The sequence below is a fragment of the Bufo bufo genome, chromosome 4, assembly GCF_905171765.1.
Source record: "Bufo bufo chromosome 4, aBufBuf1.1, whole genome shotgun sequence".
Lineage (NCBI taxonomy): Eukaryota > Metazoa > Chordata > Amphibia > Anura > Bufonidae > Bufo > Bufo bufo.
In genome coordinates this window covers 491,488,588-491,510,508 of record NC_053392.1, presented here as the reverse complement: position 1 = coordinate 491,510,508, position 21,921 = coordinate 491,488,588, and the positions used below count along the sequence as shown (strand labels likewise).

The following is a 21,921-nucleotide window of genomic DNA, read 5'->3' as shown; positions in this document are numbered from 1 at the left end:
GATCTGAGTAAGGGTCCATTCATCCGTGGATCCATAAAAACACGGACATCGGCGATGTGCATTCCACATTTTGCGGACCGCACATCGCCGGCATTCTCATAGAAAATGCCTTTTCTTGTCCGCAATTGCGGACAAGAATAGGAGATGTTCTATTTTTTTCGGGATCGAAATTGCGGACCCGGAGGTGCGGATCCGCGATTCCGGATCCGGGCAGCACATCGTGCTGCCCCATAGAAATGAATGGGTCTGCAAATGCGGAACGAAATTGCGGACGTGTGAATGGACCCCAACTTGGACAAGGAGCAAATTGACTACTTGATGGGGTCAGAGCATTTCCAGAACAGCAGGTGTTATTGGTTGTTCTTGGTATGTAGCGGTTGGTACCTACCAAAGGTAGTCCAAGGAAGGGCAACCTGATTAATGTGGGGAGAACAGGCTAGCCTATCTTATCTGAACCCACATAATAGCTACTGTAGCTGAAACTGTTGAAAAAAGTTGCTTTGGAGATGCTATAAAGGTGTCAGAACACATTGCATCACAGCTTGCTGCAGACTGCCCTGTGATCATACTAACACCTTACCACTGCTTAAAGGGTTATAATGGGCACGTAGGATCTGAACTGGACCATGGTGCAGTGGAAAAAGGTGTCCCGGACTGATGAATCGCATTTCCTTTTACATTAGGGAAATGCCCGGTTAGATGTGCTTTGCTAACCTGGAGAGGAGATGACCCTAGGATGCACTGTGGGAGGAAAGGCAAGCCAGCAGAGCCGGTGTGATGCTATGAGCAATGTTTTGCAAGGGAAATTTGGCTCCCGGCACGGTTATGGATGTTACTTTGAGGCGTACAACCAGCCTAAACATTTTTGCAGACCAAGCACACCTCATCATGGCAATAGTACCCTCTAATAGCAGTGGCCTCGTTCAGCAGGATTTTGCATATTTCCACACTACATAAAGTGTTCATGAATGGTGTGTGGAACATGACAAAGAGCTCAGGGTGTTAAGTTGGCCTCCAGATTCTTCAGATCTCAGTTGATCAAGCGTCTGTGGGATGTGCTGGATAAACCATTCTGATCCATGGAGGTCCCAACAGACTGCTGCTACTATCTGGATGTCAGTAAGGTAACACAGGACACTTTCAGAGGTCTTGGAGTCAGTGCCTCGATAGGTCAGAGCTGTTTTGGCAGCACGAGGAGGTCCTGCATAACGTTAGACATGAGGTTTTAATGTTACTGCTGATCACGTGCAGTAACTTCTGCGCTGAAAGTCCATACCAGAACTGCACAGATTCATAAACAATGCAGTGGCTGGGTACTGCTGCCATTGAAGTGAATAGGAACAGTGCTGCAGTAACCCACTGCACCGCGGACGATGCTGTGTAGTTCCTGAATCCTCTGCAGAACAAGTGTGGGGTGTTGGACTCCCACCAATCAGATAGTAATGGCCTATCCTGAGGATAAGCTATCATGTAAAAAGGAGTGGACAACCCCTTTAAGCCATGTCCAGTAGGATTCTGGCTGGTTTTCTTTGGCTTAGGGCTCATGCACACGACCATAGGTATTTTGCGGTCTGCAAAAAACGGATGACATCGTGTGATGTCAGTGTTGCTTTTATTTATTATTTTTTTTTTTTTTTTTTTTTTTTTTTGCGGATCCATGGTAACAATGCCTGTCCTTGTCCACAAAATGGACAATAATAAGACATGTTCTAATTTCAGTCTCCTTTGCGGACCCATTTAAGTGAATGGTTCTGCATACGGGCTGCAAAAAAATGTATAAAAATTAACTGACATGAAAAGATAATACAGTCATGTGCATGAGCCCTTACAATGTGCTTGTGGGTGAATGACATTATAGCTGAAACAATGTACAGACTAGAGATGAACAATACCTGGAGACTTGTCAAATATGAAGGCTGAAAATTATATCTGTACTTCAGCTTGTATCGTCTTATTTGCACCTCTACTGGAAATGTTCAGCCACGTACCGTATACGTCCATTGTGCTAAACCGTTATCTTATTTCTCTCTCTCAGCTATTAGTCATTTGATTTTCTATTCCAGTGAATTTTAATGGGAATCTTGAATTTGATTCTTTTTCATAGTATTTTTCAGAATAGTGATTTCCCTGGGCATAAGTGCTGGAAGTGTGACTATTACGGTTTCTTTTTACAGGTTCTTGCTAGCTATATAAATCCATCTGGGTGTGCAGTTAATGGAGAAGTGCCAACCAACGAAATTCGAGGGCAAAACAGTAATGCACTTCCATCTGTCTTGTTGGAGCTACTAAGTCAATCCTGTCTAATACCGGCGATGTCCTCATACTTGCGGAATGACTCAGGTACTTTTCCTTATTCGTTTTCCTTGTGATCGTGTGTTAATCGAAACCTTAGTGATGCAATTTCCATATCATTTGAGCAGACGCAGATTAGATTTACGTATTTATGTAGTTTTACGACAATATTTAGCTGGCAGATGATTCCATGTGTTCAGACCTGGCATTAGCATTGTCAGGCTGTGTCCCCAAGGGGCTAGTCTGCTGCAGATTTTCAGTGGCGGGAGATCCGATTGAAATCATCTGCACGAAATCAAGCAGATTTAGCAATGGGACACTGCAGATTTGCCACAGATATCTCCCTGTGGTGAAATCCACAGCAGATACCCGCAACGTAAATTGACATGATGCAGATTTAAAATCCACACCGCGTGTCATGTGCGGATTCTGGGGAGAACAGTCTCCGCAATACATGGGTAAAGTCTTTTTAGCAATTTTTTTTAATGCTACTGTACAATGCTGCACTCAAATCTGTGGCGTTAAATCTGCAATGTTTATGCCATGTTGGAATTACCTTAAAGGGGTTATCCGTGAGTTTAGTCATCCTAAGGATTGGTCGTTAATATCTGAATATCCAACTTCGTGCTGATTACTCTGGCGAGTGCCTCCACCTCGTCCTAGGCATAGTTTGTTGTTCACATGGCCTATTTGCAGCTTAGTCCCCTTTGAGAGAATACGGCTGGGCTGCATTACCAAGCACAGTCGCTATACAGTGTACGGTACTGTTCTTGGTATGCTAAGTGGAGGGTGCAGTACTCAAAGGAGAATCCCAGCCTCTTCAAACAGCTGATCGGTGGGGGTGCTGGGACTCCACCCCTAACCAATCAGATATTTATGACCTATCTTGAGGATACGCCATTAATTGTACACCCAAAAAGCCCTTTTAATCTGATTTTGTGAGCTCTTCTAATGTCTTACGCCTGAAAGTATCCCAGTGACATCTGCCTTTTCTCATTTTTTTTTTCATTTTTTTTTTCTGTTGTGCTATAGATTTTATGCAGGTGGTTGTACTTTTTACATGGATTACTGCTGCTGTAAATTATTTTTGGTAGCCATGGATTAATTTTTTTTTATGTAAATGACTGAAATCTCTGCCAGCTATGAGCTGGTGTAGATTTCAATCTAGGTGCACAGGTAGCGCGCGCCTCATCATAAATTAAGTGCATCCTCCAGTGGCATTCAAACGCCGTTCTTCAGAAATGACCCCCATTGTGTTTTAAATACAAAGAATAATTTATTCTGTAATAAATCAGTGAAAAACGGGTTGCTTCCGTGTGCATTCCCTTATTCTCAACACCATTAATAGGAAGGGCTGTTCTGATCTGCAAAAATAAACTAGAATAGGACCTGCAGTGAGTCCATTAAAAAAATCGGATGTGAGAATAGCCTTATTGACTAGTAGAGAACAGTGTGCTGTCTATTAAAAAGCAGTAAACGGGACACAACACTAAACGCTGTAGAAAAATACGGTCTCTCCTCTCTAAAAAAAAATAAAAAATATGGGGGAAGATTTATCAAAACTGGTGTAAAAGGAAAGCTGGCGTAGTTTCCCATAGCAACCAATCAGATTGGTCCTTTAATTTTCCAAAGGAGCTCTGAAAAAATGAAAGGTGGAATCTGATTGGTCGCTGTGGGCATCTAAGCCACTTTTCCTTTACGCCAGTTTTGATAAATCTCTTCTCAAAATTTTTCTCTTACTCTTCAAAAAGAAAGCAGGAAAGATTTGAGCTATTCATTAGTTTGATATTCCACTGTACTGACCAGTAGAGAACTAGAGAAGAAGCTGGGCAGGACTACCGCTTCTCTATTTGCTGAATTCAGAAAGCTCATTATTGTAGCCCCATAGGACAGATGCTCTGTCCTGCTGAAAATAACCTTGTTGGTCACCCTTTTCGCGCAAATGATGTGCCAAGTATATAGAAATTACACCTAAAACCATGGCAAATTCAAATTTATGGTATTCTGTTTAAGATGGTCAAAGGGATTGTCCAACCCTTTACAAATGACGGTCTGTCCTCAGGTTACGCCACCACTATCTGATTGGCTGTGGTGGAGAGTGTCCTACCAGCTTTTCTGCGTTGGCTTAAGCCCAGGACCCACAAAGCTCTGTCTGTTGTACAGTGGGCAAAGATCATTACCACAGCGTAGCGCCCATTGAAGTGAATGGCAGCAGCACTGCAGTAACCAGCCCCGTCCACTACACAATGGACAGGTGTGTAGTTCCGGCGTTGGGTCTACTGCAGGACCGCCGGACCCCTGCCAGTCAGGTAATGATGGACTATCCTGTGGAAAAAAGGAACATTGATGGCCTATCCTTAGAACAGGCTATTCATGTGTGATCTGGCCAAAATAAAGCCCTCTACGTAGATTTTCTCAGCGCACAGTGACTTGTCCATATGTATGACCTTATCGTGTACTGTAGCTTAGCCCAATTTAAAAAGGCTACGTACACCTTTGCCACCAATATTTCTTGTAGCTCTGATACGTCTCAGTCGATCACTGGCTGAATAGTTATCTCCTGACAGACCAGTGCGCATGCACTAAGCATCATGACGAGAGATCAGTGTCACTTTTTTCTATTTTTTATTTTTTTTTCTCTTCCTCTGAGCCCTTTTCTTATAAATGTATTATCTGTAAGCTACTTGTGTGTCTCTGACCATTGATCACTACAGAAATGTAAAAAATTTCTCAGTGCTTTGTATCGGCAATACACATTCACTATGGTTTATGACTGGGAGGTCAACCATTTTAAAGTGGTGTTTATGGCGATTTGATAGATTCATAGATAGAATAGTGTGTGTGTATATTAGAGATATATAGATTATACTTTTTACATTTTTCAATTCCCTATAACTACCCGCCAGGCCATGATTTAATGTGGTAGATCGCACCATTAATCCATAAAATAGATCACTGCCTTTAAAGTTCTCTCTCCCACTCCTCAGCCAGTATCAATCCCATCTACCTCAGCCTGAAATCCTCCTATTAAAAAGTCTTCACCTTGTGCAGAATCTCGCTGTAAAATGCTGGTGGGCGCCCATTACATCCCAACAAAGTTAGAAACCCCCCCACTTTCCTCCGAGCCGCCAACAGAAACTCCAACCAGAGTTCACATAAGATGGTTCTTTTATTAAGATCATAAACAGTACATTTTTAACGTTGTTCATCCGTTTTCATAGGCTTTGATCATTTCCATTTGTTAAAGGAGAGACAGCATAATAAAAGAAAGAAGATACTTTATTGGCACTGCTGACGGTGGCCTTCCGTACGGTCCGTGTGAAATAGTCACTCTTGCCCTTAGTTCCGTCATCACATTAGTCAGAGGTTGGATTTCATCTGTCACTATTGATAGTAAGGTTTAGTGTAGCACTGAAATGAAATGGAAAAGAAATCCACAAACGTAGTACTCTGTGCTAAATCTCTTTGTTCCCAGTTTCACCCCCATCACCCCTCTTGATGCACCGCACACCACAGTGACCCCCAGAGGTCTGTACTTATTGCCTCCATCAATTCCGTACATTGTATCAAACGCCAAGTGTAGAGAGGGAAGTGACAACTACTCAATGCATTTCTGCATCAGAAAACCGGTTGTCAGCGCTATACCAACACTTACTACTAAAACTGCCAGTATATTGACCTTAAATTTTATATATTTTTTTAAAAGAAGTGAGAGTTTTTATACCTAACTGGAGTGAATGTAAGTCAGAATACCTCCGTTATCCCATTCTGTCTGTTTGGACATGTGTAAACGCTGCTTTTATACAAGTCTTTTTTCCGCTTCAGAAGCCTTGTTACGTTATTTTTTCCGTAAAGCTGCCTTTTAAACGTGGCACCTGACAATAGTCTTGTACGGACTGTAGCACTTGTTTAGGGTCGCAAGAAAATGAAGGTATGGCTCTTAGAATTGTTGGAAAGCTTATAGCTTCTTGTAGTATGTGTTGGACACTTTTTTATGCCTGTGTGTTCTCCTGGTGTCCCAGGCTATATACTCCTCCATTATACAAATTGCCAACATCCCTACACTTGCCAGTGATATGTGAGAACATCATCCTTGATGGAACCTATGCTTTTGTCACATGAGAAGGTAATTACTGTCTGGGTTCACCGTGGACTAGTTTCCCCACTTTCAGACCGGTACCATCTTTGGAGGCGCCATCAATACGGCTCACAGACCTAAAGCTCAAACCAAAAGGGGTCAGAGCTTAATGGTATATCCACGCGGGACATGGTGAGATATGCCACAAACCCACCGAAAAACCCCACGAGCTACATGCAGGCTTGATCCTGTGCATTTCAAAGGGTGAAATCTGCAGCATAAATGGACATAGTGTGGTTTTAAAATCCACACAGGTTTTTCTTTTACAGATGATGTGGAAGAGATTTGTGCTGCAATTCCGTGGCGGTCATATCCTAAAGCCGGTGTTTGAGCTCATGAACCTTATCAACCGGTATCCAAAAGAGAGCCTTTACTTAAAATCGAAAAGGCAGAGCACACACGTACTTGATACATTTACTTTTATCATAATATTATGAATGGCAGGTGGGGATAAACCCTGTAGATCAGTAAGTGTGCTACCATAATATGGTCTAGTTATACCTATGGATGTGGATAGAGCCAAGATCTCATGCAAGGTACTATAAGGGGTTCTCTGGGCATTATGAACGATACAAGCATTCCTTAGATCTATGGAAGAAACATGGTTTCAGTAATACTCATCTGTCTGGCGCACGGGTGTGAGCTCTTCCACTTGGGTTCCGACCGGATATGTTCACTTCTTTTTCTGTTGAGCTCCATTTACTACTAAGCAGCTGAACAGGAAAAGATGCGCACACCTCTGGTCAGGACCCGAGCGGAAGAACTCACAGCCTGTAAGTATTAACGAAACGATTCCACCAGTCAGAGGAACACGTGTCTTTTTTATAATGTCTTGAGGACCCCTTTAAAGACTTCTACTTCGTATTCCTGTATGAACCCAGTGACAAATGACTGGTTGACATACCTAGATCGTTAGGCAGAAATAGTACTTTTTAAATCTCCTAAAAAAAATAATAGCACACCATTGGTTAAGTATACTTAATTGTCATGGCTTAATCAAAAACGTTACTTGTACGTGGGATATTACTCCTGTTAGGAAAAAACAGTATGTCACATGAATTCATATTTCTAGGTGTCACGCGTTATTGCTTCTAGGCAAGGTGTATACTTGGGCACTTGGTGTCTGCTTGAAAATATTTAAGGTTTAATTTGATCAAAAATTGAAATTTACAAATCCACGTTTGATTATAAAAACCTAAGCAATGTATATATGGTATATTTTATCGCCTATTTAAGGATGATTAGACCTGAGGGGTACAAGTAGCTCTTTATCTTGTGGCTTGATAAACCATCTCATGCTTAGCTCTTATGCTGCTATCAACTGCACATGTCTATTTGATAGGATGTGCATCTCTGGCTTTTTGCATTAAAAATACCTTTTGGTAATTGCTAAATGTGAGAATGTTGCCCTAAACCTCTCCCAGCCTGTGGTCAATAACGTACCATGAGAAAAAGATCTTCTACATCTTTTTGCTTGGCTGCCTTGTTCTCTTACAAGAGCCCCCCTCCTTCCCAATGGAGAACCTTTTTCACCTCTGTTTTGTTGGCCATCTTGGCCGGCCCACTGGGTCATGTCTTGTGAATATACTAAATGACTATTGTAAAGAGATTTCCACAAAAGAACCTGAATTCGTAGACCTGTTCTGACATTAATCATTGTCATATTGTAATCATTTTATACATGGCTTTTCTTATGGAGTGCACTGTATTGGAAATTGACTTGAGCAATGAAATTGTGACCACTCGACTGCTCAGCTAGCAGGACACCTTCAATAGTGTACATGTGTGGTCCATAGGTGAGTCATGGAAAGCACCAGCTTCGCTGAACAAGAAGTAACATCTCCAAGTTCTGTATTGTACAAAATATGGCACACATACTTTAACAGCATAGTTACACCTAGAACAAACTGGCAGCTGTTAGTGAGTTCTTTCCCGAGCATATAAAGCAATGGTCCATGTTAGTGAAACTGGTGCTTTGTTAGAACTAGTACTTGATTATAATTTTAATGACTATTTCTTCAGTAGTGTCAGAGCTATATGTGACACAACTGGTGACGCATCTGTATTAGGTCGGATACACACTTTGCTAAATTTACACATGTGCAGAAAGCTAGGCCTTGGTTGTTCTTAGTTTCCGGTTTCCATGCCATACATAGTTCAGTTTTAACCCCTCTGATTCTTGCATTTTCTTTCAACAACAATGCCAACATATACTATATTCCTCATGAATATTCTCTTGTAATGATCTGGCTTACACAATGTCTACCAGAGCCTCACGTTGTGTGCTCCAGCATTGATGGCTTGGTGAGACCTCTACCGTTTTTTGGCTGCCATGTTCTTGATGGGAATAAATCAAGCAGAATGGTTAGAAGATGACAAATTTAGTAAGGTGCAATAGAAAATAATCAGGGAGAAAATGAATTGCAAAAAAAAAATATATATATATAATCCAGCCATGGTTGTGCCTGTATGGAAGCATATATTAGAAACGTTTTGCATGGATTTTCAGAAGACGTTAAATGTTTTTCCCTGTTGAGCGAGTGTGATGCCATAAGATGGACACAACTGTACAAAGATTTCCTGTATCTTGAGGATTATGGCAGTAACACAGCACTCATGGGCTTGTATGGAGTTGATGCACGGTTGCACCTCTTTACATGAGTGACTTTTGTTCATCTTGGTCTCGTACTCCTATCTACATTGGCAAATGCGCTCCATTGTCCACGTTCCACCTAGGCACTTAGCACTGGAATGTATTGGTTGGTCTGAGGAGTCTCTTTTTCGAATCTTCTTAGCCCCTGCCATTACTTATGTAATCACTGAGGACTCGCCCTCCTTGGTCAGGCAACCCGACATAGAGAGAGTCCATCAGAGGGTGGTGTAAATGTAGACGAAGACAATGACAAAGAGGTTCAGCACAGTCCCTATAATTCCCAGCATGGCTAATATGGACTCCTCTTTCTCTTCTTTCTCCTCTTGTTTCCTCACTTCTGCTGCTGCTGCCGTGATAGCAGACGTGACCATGTTTCCCAGAATTGTCTTCAGCAATCCTCCAAAGACTATCTAGAAGAAAAGGGATGAGAAAGAGAGGGAATTCTTATTTTCTCTAGCTGTAGCGCAGTGTCTCTGTTGGCATTCATGCAGGTGTTCTACAAGTTTTGAGGAGAAAAGTTTCTCTGATAGTAATGGACAAACCAAAGTCCAATTTGGACCTCTGTCACAATCCTCTTAGGAGTGTGGTCACCAAATACTCTATAAATCATGTACTTTGACGGAACTAGAACGGATGTTGAATTTTAGCTCTAATGAGCGAAGGCTATATAAGGGCACAACAGGTCAGTCAAATGGCAGATTGGAAGTACCATAGAAAGTATTTCTTTAAATTAGGCATGTGCATCCAGCCATCCATTGTGTATTTGTATTTAATGTATGGTCAGATCCTGTGTAGCGGACGTGGCTATTGACATACTGATAAATTGAGTGCTCTATAATCTATTTGTACACTTGGAATTGAATTGCCAGAGATGCCGGAGAGCTCCGGTTTGAGAAGATGCTGGAGAGCTCCTTTTGCGAAGGAAGAAGAGGGATGCCATATCATATCATTGTGTTACATTTGTCATTACTAATCTAATCTAATTACCATTAATCATATACTGCTACACATTCCTCCCTTTCTTTTCCCTCCGCTTACAGGTTTCACAAGCTTAATGTGATATTTTCTGTAATATCATTTTTGACAGTGTCATGTGTCTGCAGGCAATTGGGTTAGCACGGTCATGCTTTTAACATTCTAATGCTTCTTTGTCTGAAATGTGGCTGAAAAGGACATAAAGACTGTACTATCTAGCAAAAAAAAAAAAAAAAAAGCCATATTTTATCCAGTGGGGTAATGCCTCAATATCATTTACTGCATTTTTACTTTCGTATGGAAACCTCCTGACGGCATCCATGTAGAGATTCAGTATGTGCAGCCATTGTTATGTTAGAAGTCTCCATTTCATACAGCCTCATCAGAGGGTTAATGGGGGAGGGGGGGGAAGCAATTGCTACCTAAAAGGCAATTGTGAACTATTTTCTGTGTGCACCTGACCATGCCCGTTGTCTTTCATGATGAATAATTAAAAGTGGCTAGCATTAATAACGATTCCTAGTGGGAGGTGTAGGCTGTGTGCAGGGCTTTGTCTCCATTGCTGAGGGTGCTGTAGCTCAGCGTGCTAAATAGCTGAAGCCTTTGCTTTGTTCTACCTTCCCATTGACAGTTAGTAGAGGGAATCCTCTTGTTCTCGGCATGCATAAATGTAAAATGAGAATGGCCTCTTACCCTACTCTGCATCAGGAGTACAGTGGCATCAGGCATGCTTCTGTGTCCTCCACACCACGGGAAGCCAAGGATTTATCCTCCAGCAGAGCTGCACCACACATGTATACATGTAGTGTCCCTCTCCTTTTCCCTTCTCAATAATGAATGGCAACGAGCAACAAAATTCACGGCTGCTTAGTCTATCATTAATCCAATGAATCCAGGCGACTGAAAAAGATGCTACTCTCAGTATTGATCCACAGCGTGAGAACCGCTTTCCAAGAGGCTTGTCCTCAGTTCAAATCCAAGTTGCGTTCTCCCCTCTCTTCAGCGTGCAGCCCCCACTGGTTACTGATTGACAAGTTGTTTGTTTTACTTATCTTATGTAGTTTGGTCTTTCATGGATTTCCATTCAAGGATTTTCTCTTATAATGAGACCGTAAGTTAGCCATTCCCCTTGTGCCTCCTTTTCCTGGTGACATGGTTTTAGGTCCAGCAGGATTTGCTGAAGGTTCGCGCACCGTAAGCTGTGGATGGAGGTTTCCAGTACCAGGCACGCTGGACACCTAAGCAGGCGTCAGTGGCAGATAATTCCAAGGCATCATTCCGGACATGGCATAACTCAGCAGCTAGCCCCGGTAGAGACGACTGGCCGTGCTCTGGGTTGCATTACAGTAGTGAGCCATGACATTGACTAAACACGCACCTGGCACTTGCAGAATGAAGGAGCTACAAGCTGCCCTCCCAGACAGTGAGTTGCATAACAATGCGCAGCAGCACCATTGTCAGGCCAGGCACATTTGAAATCTGCAACCATTCCAGCGAGTAGCTTGTGCATACAGCAGGGGAGGGGAGTGAGTGTTAACCCCAGTCCTGTAAGCTCTACAGGAAAGCTGCGTGACAAATGGTGACATTAGAGCACTGGAGCAGAAAAGCTGCTCCTACCTTTTTTTTTGCATTCTTTTTTGTTGTTGTTTTTCCATGCCTTGTTACGACAGGCATATTGTTTTAACGGGAGGCCCTGCCTCGTTTTAAGTCACTCCTCGCAAGCTCACCACCCAAATCAGATGGGTCACAGTGCGTGCGTCATCAAGCTGTAACCAATGCTGATGACTGGAGGGCAATGTCCCTCGAGCATCTGTTTATGGAAAGCAATTATTTGAACTAACCTTCTGCAAATTAGAAAGTGGGTGTATGTGCTTTTATGCATGTGTGAGCTTATGTCTGAGAAATTTTTATGCAGTCCTTTTGATTTTGATATTCCGTCAGCAAAGTGTAAACCATATCCGTTTGGGTTTTATTAAAGCCACATAGAAGCCTTTAATGATTGAGAATCTAGAGCAATACTGCTGACCCACGATAGAGAGGTCATACAGATATGCTGACTTGCTTTCCACAAAATGGCTTCATTTCTCACATGTATCCATCTAAATAAGTAATTGGATAATGCCTGTCCTAGCAGCACAACCGGCTTGAAATATTATTATTTTAACATAGTAGAAACAAAGAAAATACAAGATCTTACGCCTAAATATCAAAAAGCAGACTAGCCTAGAATAAATCCTGTTTTTCACATTGAAGCTATCCATATATATTTTCTGGGTGGTATACGTGTGCATTGTGATATTTATGCACATTTTCATCATTCTATTTTAGTAGATAGACATGTAGTGTGGGATGCATTGCAGACATTTTCTGCAATGTGAGTACCCAGTCTGCTGATTGATGTGATCTCTTCATGTGCCTGGTATAGCCGCTCATTGCTGTTCACTTGAGAGGGTCTGAGCGGACAGTACCAGTCACAGCCACTGCACAATGTACCGAGGTGTGCCTGGTGATCAAATGGGGCATGGCACTTACTGGAACTCCAGGGCCTCTTTAGTCAACTATTCTTGAGGGTGCCAGAAGTTAGACACCCACCAAGTTGATATTGATCCAAAGGATAGGTGGTGTCCCAGAAAGCTCCTTTTTAAGTGCCTTATCTTGTGAAGGAATGCTAGTCCCTGTCAATTTTGAGACCGATTGGACCCTTGTTCCTTGCCCAGCAGGTGGATAGGGGTGCCTATGCTTTGTAATAGTCACTAGATTTAGATCAATGTGGTTCCTTCATTCTGAGAAATGGGGAGAGTCAGGACGTGGTTGTATATCTTATACCATCACGTTCAGTGGCGAGAAAACTTCTTGAAGGTTCACCATTTTCACAACTGAAACTGTTGAACCAAAAGACAAGAATGCATTATTGCGAGCACGTGAAGATGGACAGGATTGTCCCTTGGCCAATGTGCGTTTGTGAAAGTCTTGGCTGGAAATGCTACGATTGAACGCTGAAAATGAAGTTCTCTAAATAACTGAAAAATTGGTGGGAACTTCCCACTGTGGAAGTGTTCAGAAAACTTGTTTCATATTTTAGTCCCTTTTAAGCATTTTGTTTTAAACTTGCATTCAGTATGCTTTTCATTCGGTTGCATTGAAGGTTGATTGATTGTTGAGCGCGGTACTCTTGTTAGAGATCTCTTGCTTTTCTGGCTGTTCATCAAAATGGCATCTGCTTCCTCCTTGGAGAGCAAAACTGCTAAAATGAAGTTGCATTGCTGGCTCATGTAATTCATAAACCTGTGATCCTCGGACATATCATACGAGCAGGATCTGAAAAGTAATGTGGCCTAGATGCCGGCTACCTAGGGGATTTCTATTACTCTATGTAGAAATCCCCTACAAATACCCTTTGTGTGTGATAGTCTGCCTATTACAGTTATTGTATCCTTCTTTCCCATCAACCCAAATAATAAAACTTTTGCTGATAAATGTTCATGTGGTAATGGTTTTTGAAAGCTATGGATCGGGCTGCACTGTGGCTCAGCGGTTGGCGCTATTACCTAGCCACAGTCACAGCCTGCATACACAGACCCATGCACTTGCCCTTCCCTTTACGCCTCTTCTCTGTGTCAGTTTTGTACATTATCACTTTAAACCTTTTGTAGATTGAGAAGCCGTATTGGCTAAACTGCCAGGAACATGTGCGTGCCTTGTCGGTCAGAAAGTATAGCACTCAGAAATCCCTTAAAATGTTCACGTTGAGTATTACATTGTCGTGGCCTTGCTTGTGTATGTGGAAATATTTGGTCCAGCAATACCCTTTCACCAAGAGTCCAAAAAATTTTTTTCAAAAATCTTCAATTCTACTGCCAGCATAACACAGATGCATAAAAAAAACAAAACATATATAGCCGTCATGTATGAACATACTCGAAGAGTCCTGGAGGTGGTGCTGCTTCTCTGAATACTTGTCCTGGCCAGTCCCCCTCTGGCGTTTCTCATGCCAGGATATGTCCGTACAAGTCAGCTCCCGCGACATACAGCGTACTGTGCACTTCCCACAGCTTCATCTACGGAAGCATCGAATGCTGTCTGAGCTGGCTTGTAATGTCCTGTACCGTCGTGAGCCAGGAAGGGGACACCATCCAGCGTGACTTTTTTCACAGGAGCAGCAGAATCTAGCATTAAAGGAGTTATGCCAAGATTCATGTAGAAAATGAGAATCGCCTCAAATAGTAGATTAAAAAAAATAGAACCCCCCTCCCATTCATTGCTCTTAGATTTATTTCAGGCTGACAACTTAGAGGGTGTGTCTATTCTTTGGGGTTGTGTCTAGCGATGAGTGAATCAACTTTGGATGAAACATCCGAAGTCGATTTGCATAAAACTTCATTAGAATACTGTACGGAGCGAGCTCTCCGTACAGTATTAGAATGTATTGGCTCCTATGAACCAAAGTTATTACTTCGCGAAGTCTCGCGAAATTTAGGGTAATAACTTCAGAAATTAATTTCTACTGTTAAAAACCTTTTACCAAACTCTGTTTTTGTTCCAAGTGGTACCTTTCTGCAGTGCCAAACTAAAATTATGAAATCTGGTTTGATATTCATGGGTACATAATCCGTTTTTAGTTGTTTGATATATTATTCCCCTATCCCTTTCAAAACCAGGTGATTTTCCATTTTTACTCCCAGCCCTCCCAAAGCGATAACTTATTTTTTTCATTCACACAGCCGTATGAGGACTTGCTTTATTGCAGGACAAGATGTACTTTCTAATGGCACCATTTACAGTTGCATAAAATGTGGTGGGAAGCAGGAAAATTCCAAATCGGGTGGAATTATAAAAAAAAAAAAAAAAAAAATATTCTGCCAATGTTTTACACAGTTTCCTATGCGGTAAACTGACCTGTTAATTTTATTCTCTGGGTCAGTGCGATTACAATGCCACATATGTATAGTTTTTCTTCCATTTTCATACAGGGGAAAAAAAAAATTTACTACTGCCATTTTTACAATTTTTTTTTTTTCTTCTGTTTTGCCGTATGGTATAAATATTTTAATATTACAGGCGTTTTTCGCCTGGGGCTCCATATGATGTCATGTGCAGTAGCCCTGTACTATTCCTGAGTACAGAGGTTGCCGCACACTACATCCGGCTCCCCTGATCATTGCCAGAAGGAGCCAGTACACAGTCAGGAGCACGTGCTCCCGGTCTCTAACTTCCTATTTGCTGTGGTCATATTTTACCATGGCATCCGAGGGGTTAAATGTGTGCAATCAGCATTATCGCCGATCACATACATTAGTGTTGGGTGCCTGCTGTTTAAAACAGAAGGCACCCCCGGTGGCTATGACGCCTGCTCCGCTCGCGAGCAGGTGCCATTTTTAAATGCCTGACCGCTGACGTAAATTTACATGGGTATGTCTGGAAGGGGTTAAACTGTTAACTATAGTTCTTTATTGTCTTAGCATATGATATTAGTAAAAATTGTCTAAAGGCGCATTTACACTGCGCAGATGAGCAGACAATTATTGAGAGGGAAGCCTTCCTTCCCGACAATCATCTACTCGTTCAGTGGAGGTGAAGAGCTGCATTTACAGCAATCCCCTCCACTGTGAGGGGATTGCTGAGGACAAGCGGTGGCTACTGATATTGCTCGTCCTCATACAAATTTGTTTCTGGGCAACAGATCTGCTCCATAGAAACAATAAGTGAAATGTACTTACCAAAGACCGTTTCACCCAATGAGCACATTTGTTCCTGATGATCTGCCCAACACTTGGGCAGTTGAAATTAAGCATAAAGTTTTTAGAAGCACAAACAAAAATGAGGTTTTTTTTTCTACACCTTACGCACATGTGCTTTTTTTATAAACCAATTTGTTAATATTCCTGCAAAATAATCAAAATTACATGGAATCAATCCGAAGGAAACTTCCCTTTTGATGTTTCTTTGGGACAGGATAGTAAATTTTATTTACAGCTTCTTTCCAGGTGCCTAATGAAAACTCCCAGCACCCTCATTGATCTCTTTAATTACCTTGACCAAGTATGGGCCTCAGCAGAACATATTGCCTACATGCTGTATACAGTAAATATGCTGATATTGAGGGGATTACTTGTCTTGTCCACGATATCTGAATTTACTGTCCGCTAAGGTGAAAGTGCGCTCATCACAGTATGGAAGTGGTCAACCATGTGTAACCTAATTCTGTGTGAAAGGCAGGAATATTAATTTTACTCTATTGTATTAAACCTCAGCAAAGTGCTATACCAGGATTCTGCATTTTTACATAAAAGACATTTAAAAGCCTGAGAAGGCAACTTTAAAAAATGCAATCTGCTCCATCCAATCAGCGCCCGTGAACTTATGATCTAAAATATGTGGTAGTTAGGGAGGTTTGACATAGATATTGATTTAAAGAGAACCTGTCATGTCTGTTTTAGTATCTACTTGCATTACCAATGTTTTTGAGCATCCTTTCTTACGGCTGTCGTGCCATTCTGCTGTTATTCCTATGAGAAGTTTATGAATGAATTACCATCCGTTTGCATTAAAGGTCAAGCGAAGTGTGATTTGTCCCTGCACAGTCTGACATTATCTAATCATTGCTGTCAGTGTCAGACTGTGCATAGACACCCCCCCCAACTGGTAACACCCAGCAGGACCTATGTTGCAGACTGTTGGCAATTCATTTATAAACCTCTAGAAGGAATAATGAAGCAATGGCACATCATAGTTACAGGAAAAGCTGCTATAAAAATTCATGCCGGTTGGGAAATACATGTATTTACTAAGACTCGTGCGGAGAGGTGGTGGGTCCTCTTTAAACCTGGCAAAAGATGTCACTAGGCACTTAAAGGTTATGTACACCTTTGGATGCAATTTTTGTTCATGGTTGCAGTTAACGAATTTTTAGCTAAAAATCATATTTTCAGTTGGCCTTTATTAAAAATATTAGGCCATTCTGTCACTGGTACTTTCACTTTTACTTTGGTCATCTAACAACCCTTATCTCTAAACTACTAAGAGGTTATAAACACTTATTTAAGCCCCATTATTATCAGTAAGATAAGGATTGAGCTTCAATGAGTGTTTATAATGTCAGAGAGCAGAGATAAGGAGTCCGTCTGCTCCTCAGATGACGGAAAATACAGAAAATCCACAGGCAGCTACTACAGCATCTCAGCTCTGTACAAAAAATGGACACCATATTGTTAATAAAGACCAGTTGAAAAACAATGATTTTTAGCTCAAAATAAGTACAGTGCAATAATTTAAAAAAAATTGCCCCCAAAGGTGTACATAGCCTTTAAAGAAACTCCCACAAACATTTTTATGATGTCAAAGGTAGTGAAGCTATGCTTCTCACCACTGACCGTATATGTGAGTTATAACCTCCTTTCTGATCCTCAGCTGTGTCATGTGACCAACACTCTGACTCCAACTGACACAGTATCTTATGTGTAGTCAGGAAGCCAGTTTCTCTATGTATTCCCATGGGCGCCTCGATGTCAGTCTCATAGAAATGAACAGAAAAGTAGCTGACTTCCTGTCCTGTGTCAGCTGAGGAACCTAAGGAAGGTTATAACTCTTAATACAGTCATTGGTAAAAAGATTACCTTCACTACAGTTTACATTATGTACTTTTCAGGTCAGAGAATAAAAAGTCTTGTGGGAGTGTGTTTTTTATTTTTATTTTTTTAAAGGGTTTTCTACAATCACATTTTATTTTTATTTTTTTAAATCTTATGCATTGAAACAAAAAATCACTCCCTGTGGCATGCCACTGAGCTAAGGACCATTGCATGGAAACATTATACCAGCATTTCGGCCATACACGGGCTACCTCTTCCCTGTGTAATGTACCAGGCCCCTGTACATTGCAGAAGAAGCCTGTCGTCACATGCTGACATATTAGGCCACAGTGGGAAAAATGTGTTCTGTGCAATGAATGCAAAATGCACAGACTGGGAGAGCAGGATATAGAAACTGAGCAGTATGTATATACAGCAGTGCTCAGCTCTGGGATCTTGCAGGAAGTGGGACGGTTAGGGTGTTAAACTCATTGGCCCAGATTTACTGATCTTGTAGACAACATAAACTTAGACAGGCTGTCTAGACCTGCACCAGATTTATCACAGGGGCTCAGGCTGGATGGTGAATCTGGTGCAGGGATGGACATTTTTCTCAGATTGTATTCCAACTATTAGTTGGCTTATTTAGAGACAGATTTTTATGCCAGAATTGTGGGCCAAAATGGCGCCTCCTAGGCCCACTGCCATTCCGACAAAGTCCCACCCCCTTGTCAAGCATGTCGGGGAAAAAAAGTGTAGAAACCCTAGATGCAGGCAGATTTATAAATCTGAGCGTTTAAATTTAAACACCCTCTGGTTCTTAACGGGGTATTCCGGTAAAGTAACTCATTTTTGAGAAACTACATTAAAGGGGTTTTGCCATCTCAGACAAGGGGGCTTATCGCTAGGATATGCCCCCATTGTCTGATAGGTGCGGGTCCCACCTCTAGGACCCGCACCTACAATGAGAACGGAGCGGGGAAATAAACGGAGGGCGCATGCGCAGCCGCCCTCCATTCATTTCTATGGGACCACCAAAAATAGCTGAGTACTGGCTCAGGTATTTCCATCTTCCCCATAGAAATTAATGGGAGCAGCGGCCGCGTGTGCGTGCTGAGCTCCTATTCACTTCTATGGGAGCAGCGCTGGATGGTGGACGGACCCTGGGAAATCCGGGGTCCTCCAGCCACAGCTCTCCCTGCTCCGTTCTCGAGGTGGGACCCGCACTTATCCAACAATGGGAGCATATCCTATAAATATGCCCCGATTGTCTGTGATGGGAATACACCTTTAAGGCTGCAAGCTGTGACCCAACCAGAACCTATTCCTATACATATAACCAGAGTTGCAATCCATTTGTCTAGCTTCTGTGTGATCATGCATGGCGCCTGATCTTCCCTCACAAAACTACAATCCCCACAATCCCTAGCTTTCCTGCTGTGAGTGTTGGTGTTTACTGATTGGCTGCCTGATATACTGTCCGGTCACGCCCCCTCTTCTCAGCAATCAGCAGCACACTGACACGCCCTTTGTTTCACAAGACGTTTAGCTAGAGAATTTATAGCCACACACTGAGCATGCTCGACCTAACAAAGGCTCCGAACTACAGGTCGATGCCATGGTCATTTATGAGGAAACAGTGGGTAGCAGAGGAAGAAAACTACTGAACGGTAAATATGTGAAATTTACGTTATATTAGGTAGTAATTGATGATGAATTAGTCTAAAACATAAGTTATATTTATGGTAACCGGAAGAATAAAAGGCTAACTAAAGATAGTGCTTGTAAGCTGGTCTACATTGTACAGTCTCTAGAAGTACAGATGAATGGTTATCAAGGAGAAGCTTCAGGAGATCAGCAGACAGGCTGCTTAATATTCTGCCAGCCACATTCCAGATATCACAGCGCTTCATGTTAATTCAATAGGCGTGCGGTAAAAGCGCCTCTAGTCGTAATCAATCTAACAATAAAATTAAGGAATCTTCTGCAGCAGAAAGATCTCTATCTCTAGGAGACCCCCACGATGGATGTTAAATGTTTTGTGCCATATACTAAATTTTTTTTTTTAGATTTTTTTGGGGAGGGGGGGGGGGAATTTTAGGGGTATGTTTACCTGCAGCAGATTTGATGCTGAAGTACCTGCAACTGAAAATCCATTTAGTACCTCTGAATAGGGTAGTCTCTGTAGTGAGTGCATTTTCACAAACACCATTCAGATGTATGGGGTTGTCATTTCTGCAGCGAGACTGTGTGAACATAACATTAATAGGGCTGCAAATTCCGCATTACTGGCTGCGAAATGGGCTATGTCCAAAACGTGAAAGGTATACCTGGAATATTTCATCTGTTCAGTGTGGAAGGCTATGCTCATGTCTGCTTCAGAAGCTCCATTTGGGGGCCCCATCACAGATTCAGTAAAAAATGTGGGATAAAAAAAAAAAAGCAGTGCGTTTATTTCCTATAAAAATGACGGACTCCTGAGTGGAAACCTGATGGACTCAGTTATCCTCAATTGTGCTGTCTGCATCCATTTGTCCGTTCCATGGCAATAGAATTACGGACAAGGATGTTATGGGCCGGACGTTCCGTTCTGAAAAATGTGGAACGCACACGGCTGGTATCCATGTTTTGCGGACTGCAAAGACGGCGACGGCCGCGTGCATGAGCCGTAATGTGGCAGATCCAGAACAGCGGTTATTTTTATCGTTCGGCTACTAGAATGGAAATCCTTAGCGCTGATGTGAACACCACCTTACACTGTAAGGAGGCCTTCACATGCAGCAGATTTTATTGCAGAAAATTAATCGGAGTGGGGTGGATATGGCAGCAACCACATGGATTTCTGCAAGTCCCATTCAGAGGAATGGAGCGGATTTTCAGCCACGGAAATTTTCTGCAACAAAATCTGCCGCATGTTTAGGCAACCTAAACCTGGACCCTTCCTATCCCCCATTCTGCCAGCTCCCCACAATATACCGTACCACTGTTTTCAGCCATCTGAACTCGGCTTCTAGTGCTGTATTATATGGTGCGTACGTATACTTTCTGGATTCCTGATTTTCTAATTGAGATGCTTTCGGAACGTGGCAAATGGTGTGAATTGTTTAATTTCCTTTGTGACATGATTTATAATATTGGAGCTAATCACAGCAGACACTTCTAACCGTTCGTTGCAGTTGTAAAATCTTTGTGCTATATATTACTTATTTCTGTTCATTAAATCTATTTGGACCTGTCACAATGATTCATCTTATTGTCCTTGCAGTCTATCAGGGAGAACTTCGGAAAGACTGATATTTGGCTGTGCATGCAAAAACAAAATAAAAAAAGGTCTAATGCTAAGAAATGGTAATCCTACTGCTCTGTAGGAAATTAGGACAAAGTAAGGGTACTTTCACACTTGCGGCAGAGAGATCCGGCAAGCAGTTCCGGCAAAACATATGCCAACTGATGGCATTTGTAAGACTGATCAAGATCCTGATCAGTCTTAAAAATGCATTGAAATGCCGGATCCGTCTTTCCGGTGTCATCCGGCAAAACTGATCCGGCATTTATTTTTTTTCACCTTTTTTTTTCTGTCTGCGCATGTGCAGGCCAGAAGCACGGATCCAGCATTCCGGTATTTTGAATGCCGGATCCGGCACGAATACATTCCTATGGAAAAAAATGCGGCATTTAGGCAAGTCTTCAGTTTTTATGGGCCGAAGATAAAATCGTAGCATGCTGCGGTATTATCTCCTTCCTGATCAGTCAAAAAGACTGAACTGAAGACATCCTGAACGGATTGCTCTCCATTCAGAATGCATGGGGATAAAACGGATTAGTTATTTTCCGGTATAGAGCCCCTAGGACGGAACTGTATGCCGGAAAAGAAAAACGCAAGTATTTTCACACTTGCGTTTTTCTTTTCCGGCATTGAGTTCCGTCCTAGGGGCTCTATATCAAAAAAGAACTGATCAGTTTTATCCCCATGCATTCTGAATGGAGAGCAATCCGTTCAGGATGTCTTCAGTTCAGTCTTTTTGACTGATCAGGACAAAGATTAAACAGCAGCATGCTACGGTTTTATCTCCGGCCCAAAAAACTGAAGACTTGCCTGAATGCTGATCCGGCATTATTTTTTTTTGCGGGGCTACGTAACGGACATTTTGATGGTGTGCTTTCCGCATTTTTGGTGGACCCATTGAAATAAATGGGTCCGCATCCTATCAGCAAAAAAAAAAAACTGAACTGACAAGGAAACAAAATACGGTCGTGTGCATGAGGCCTTACAAATGCCATCAGTTGGCATACGT

The 21,921-nt window shown here is 42.1% G+C and overlaps 1 protein-coding gene across 10 annotated transcripts in view; it reads left to right on the top strand.

Annotated features, from left to right (window-relative positions):
* BIRC6 (baculoviral IAP repeat containing 6) overlaps window positions 1–21,921 on the top strand; it is a 312,461-nt gene that overhangs the window by 243,849 nt on the left and 46,691 nt on the right. For all 10 annotated transcript variants that reach the window (XR_005778475.1, XM_040429565.1, XM_040429564.1 and 7 more), the window contains one exon: window positions 2,175–2,340. Coding sequence is in view for 9 of the 10 variants with exons in the window: in XM_040429565.1 (XP_040285499.1) it covers window positions 2,175–2,340 (166 nt within the window). In the remaining variant the exon portion in view is untranslated. The remainder of the gene's footprint in view (window positions 1–2,174; window positions 2,341–21,921) is intronic.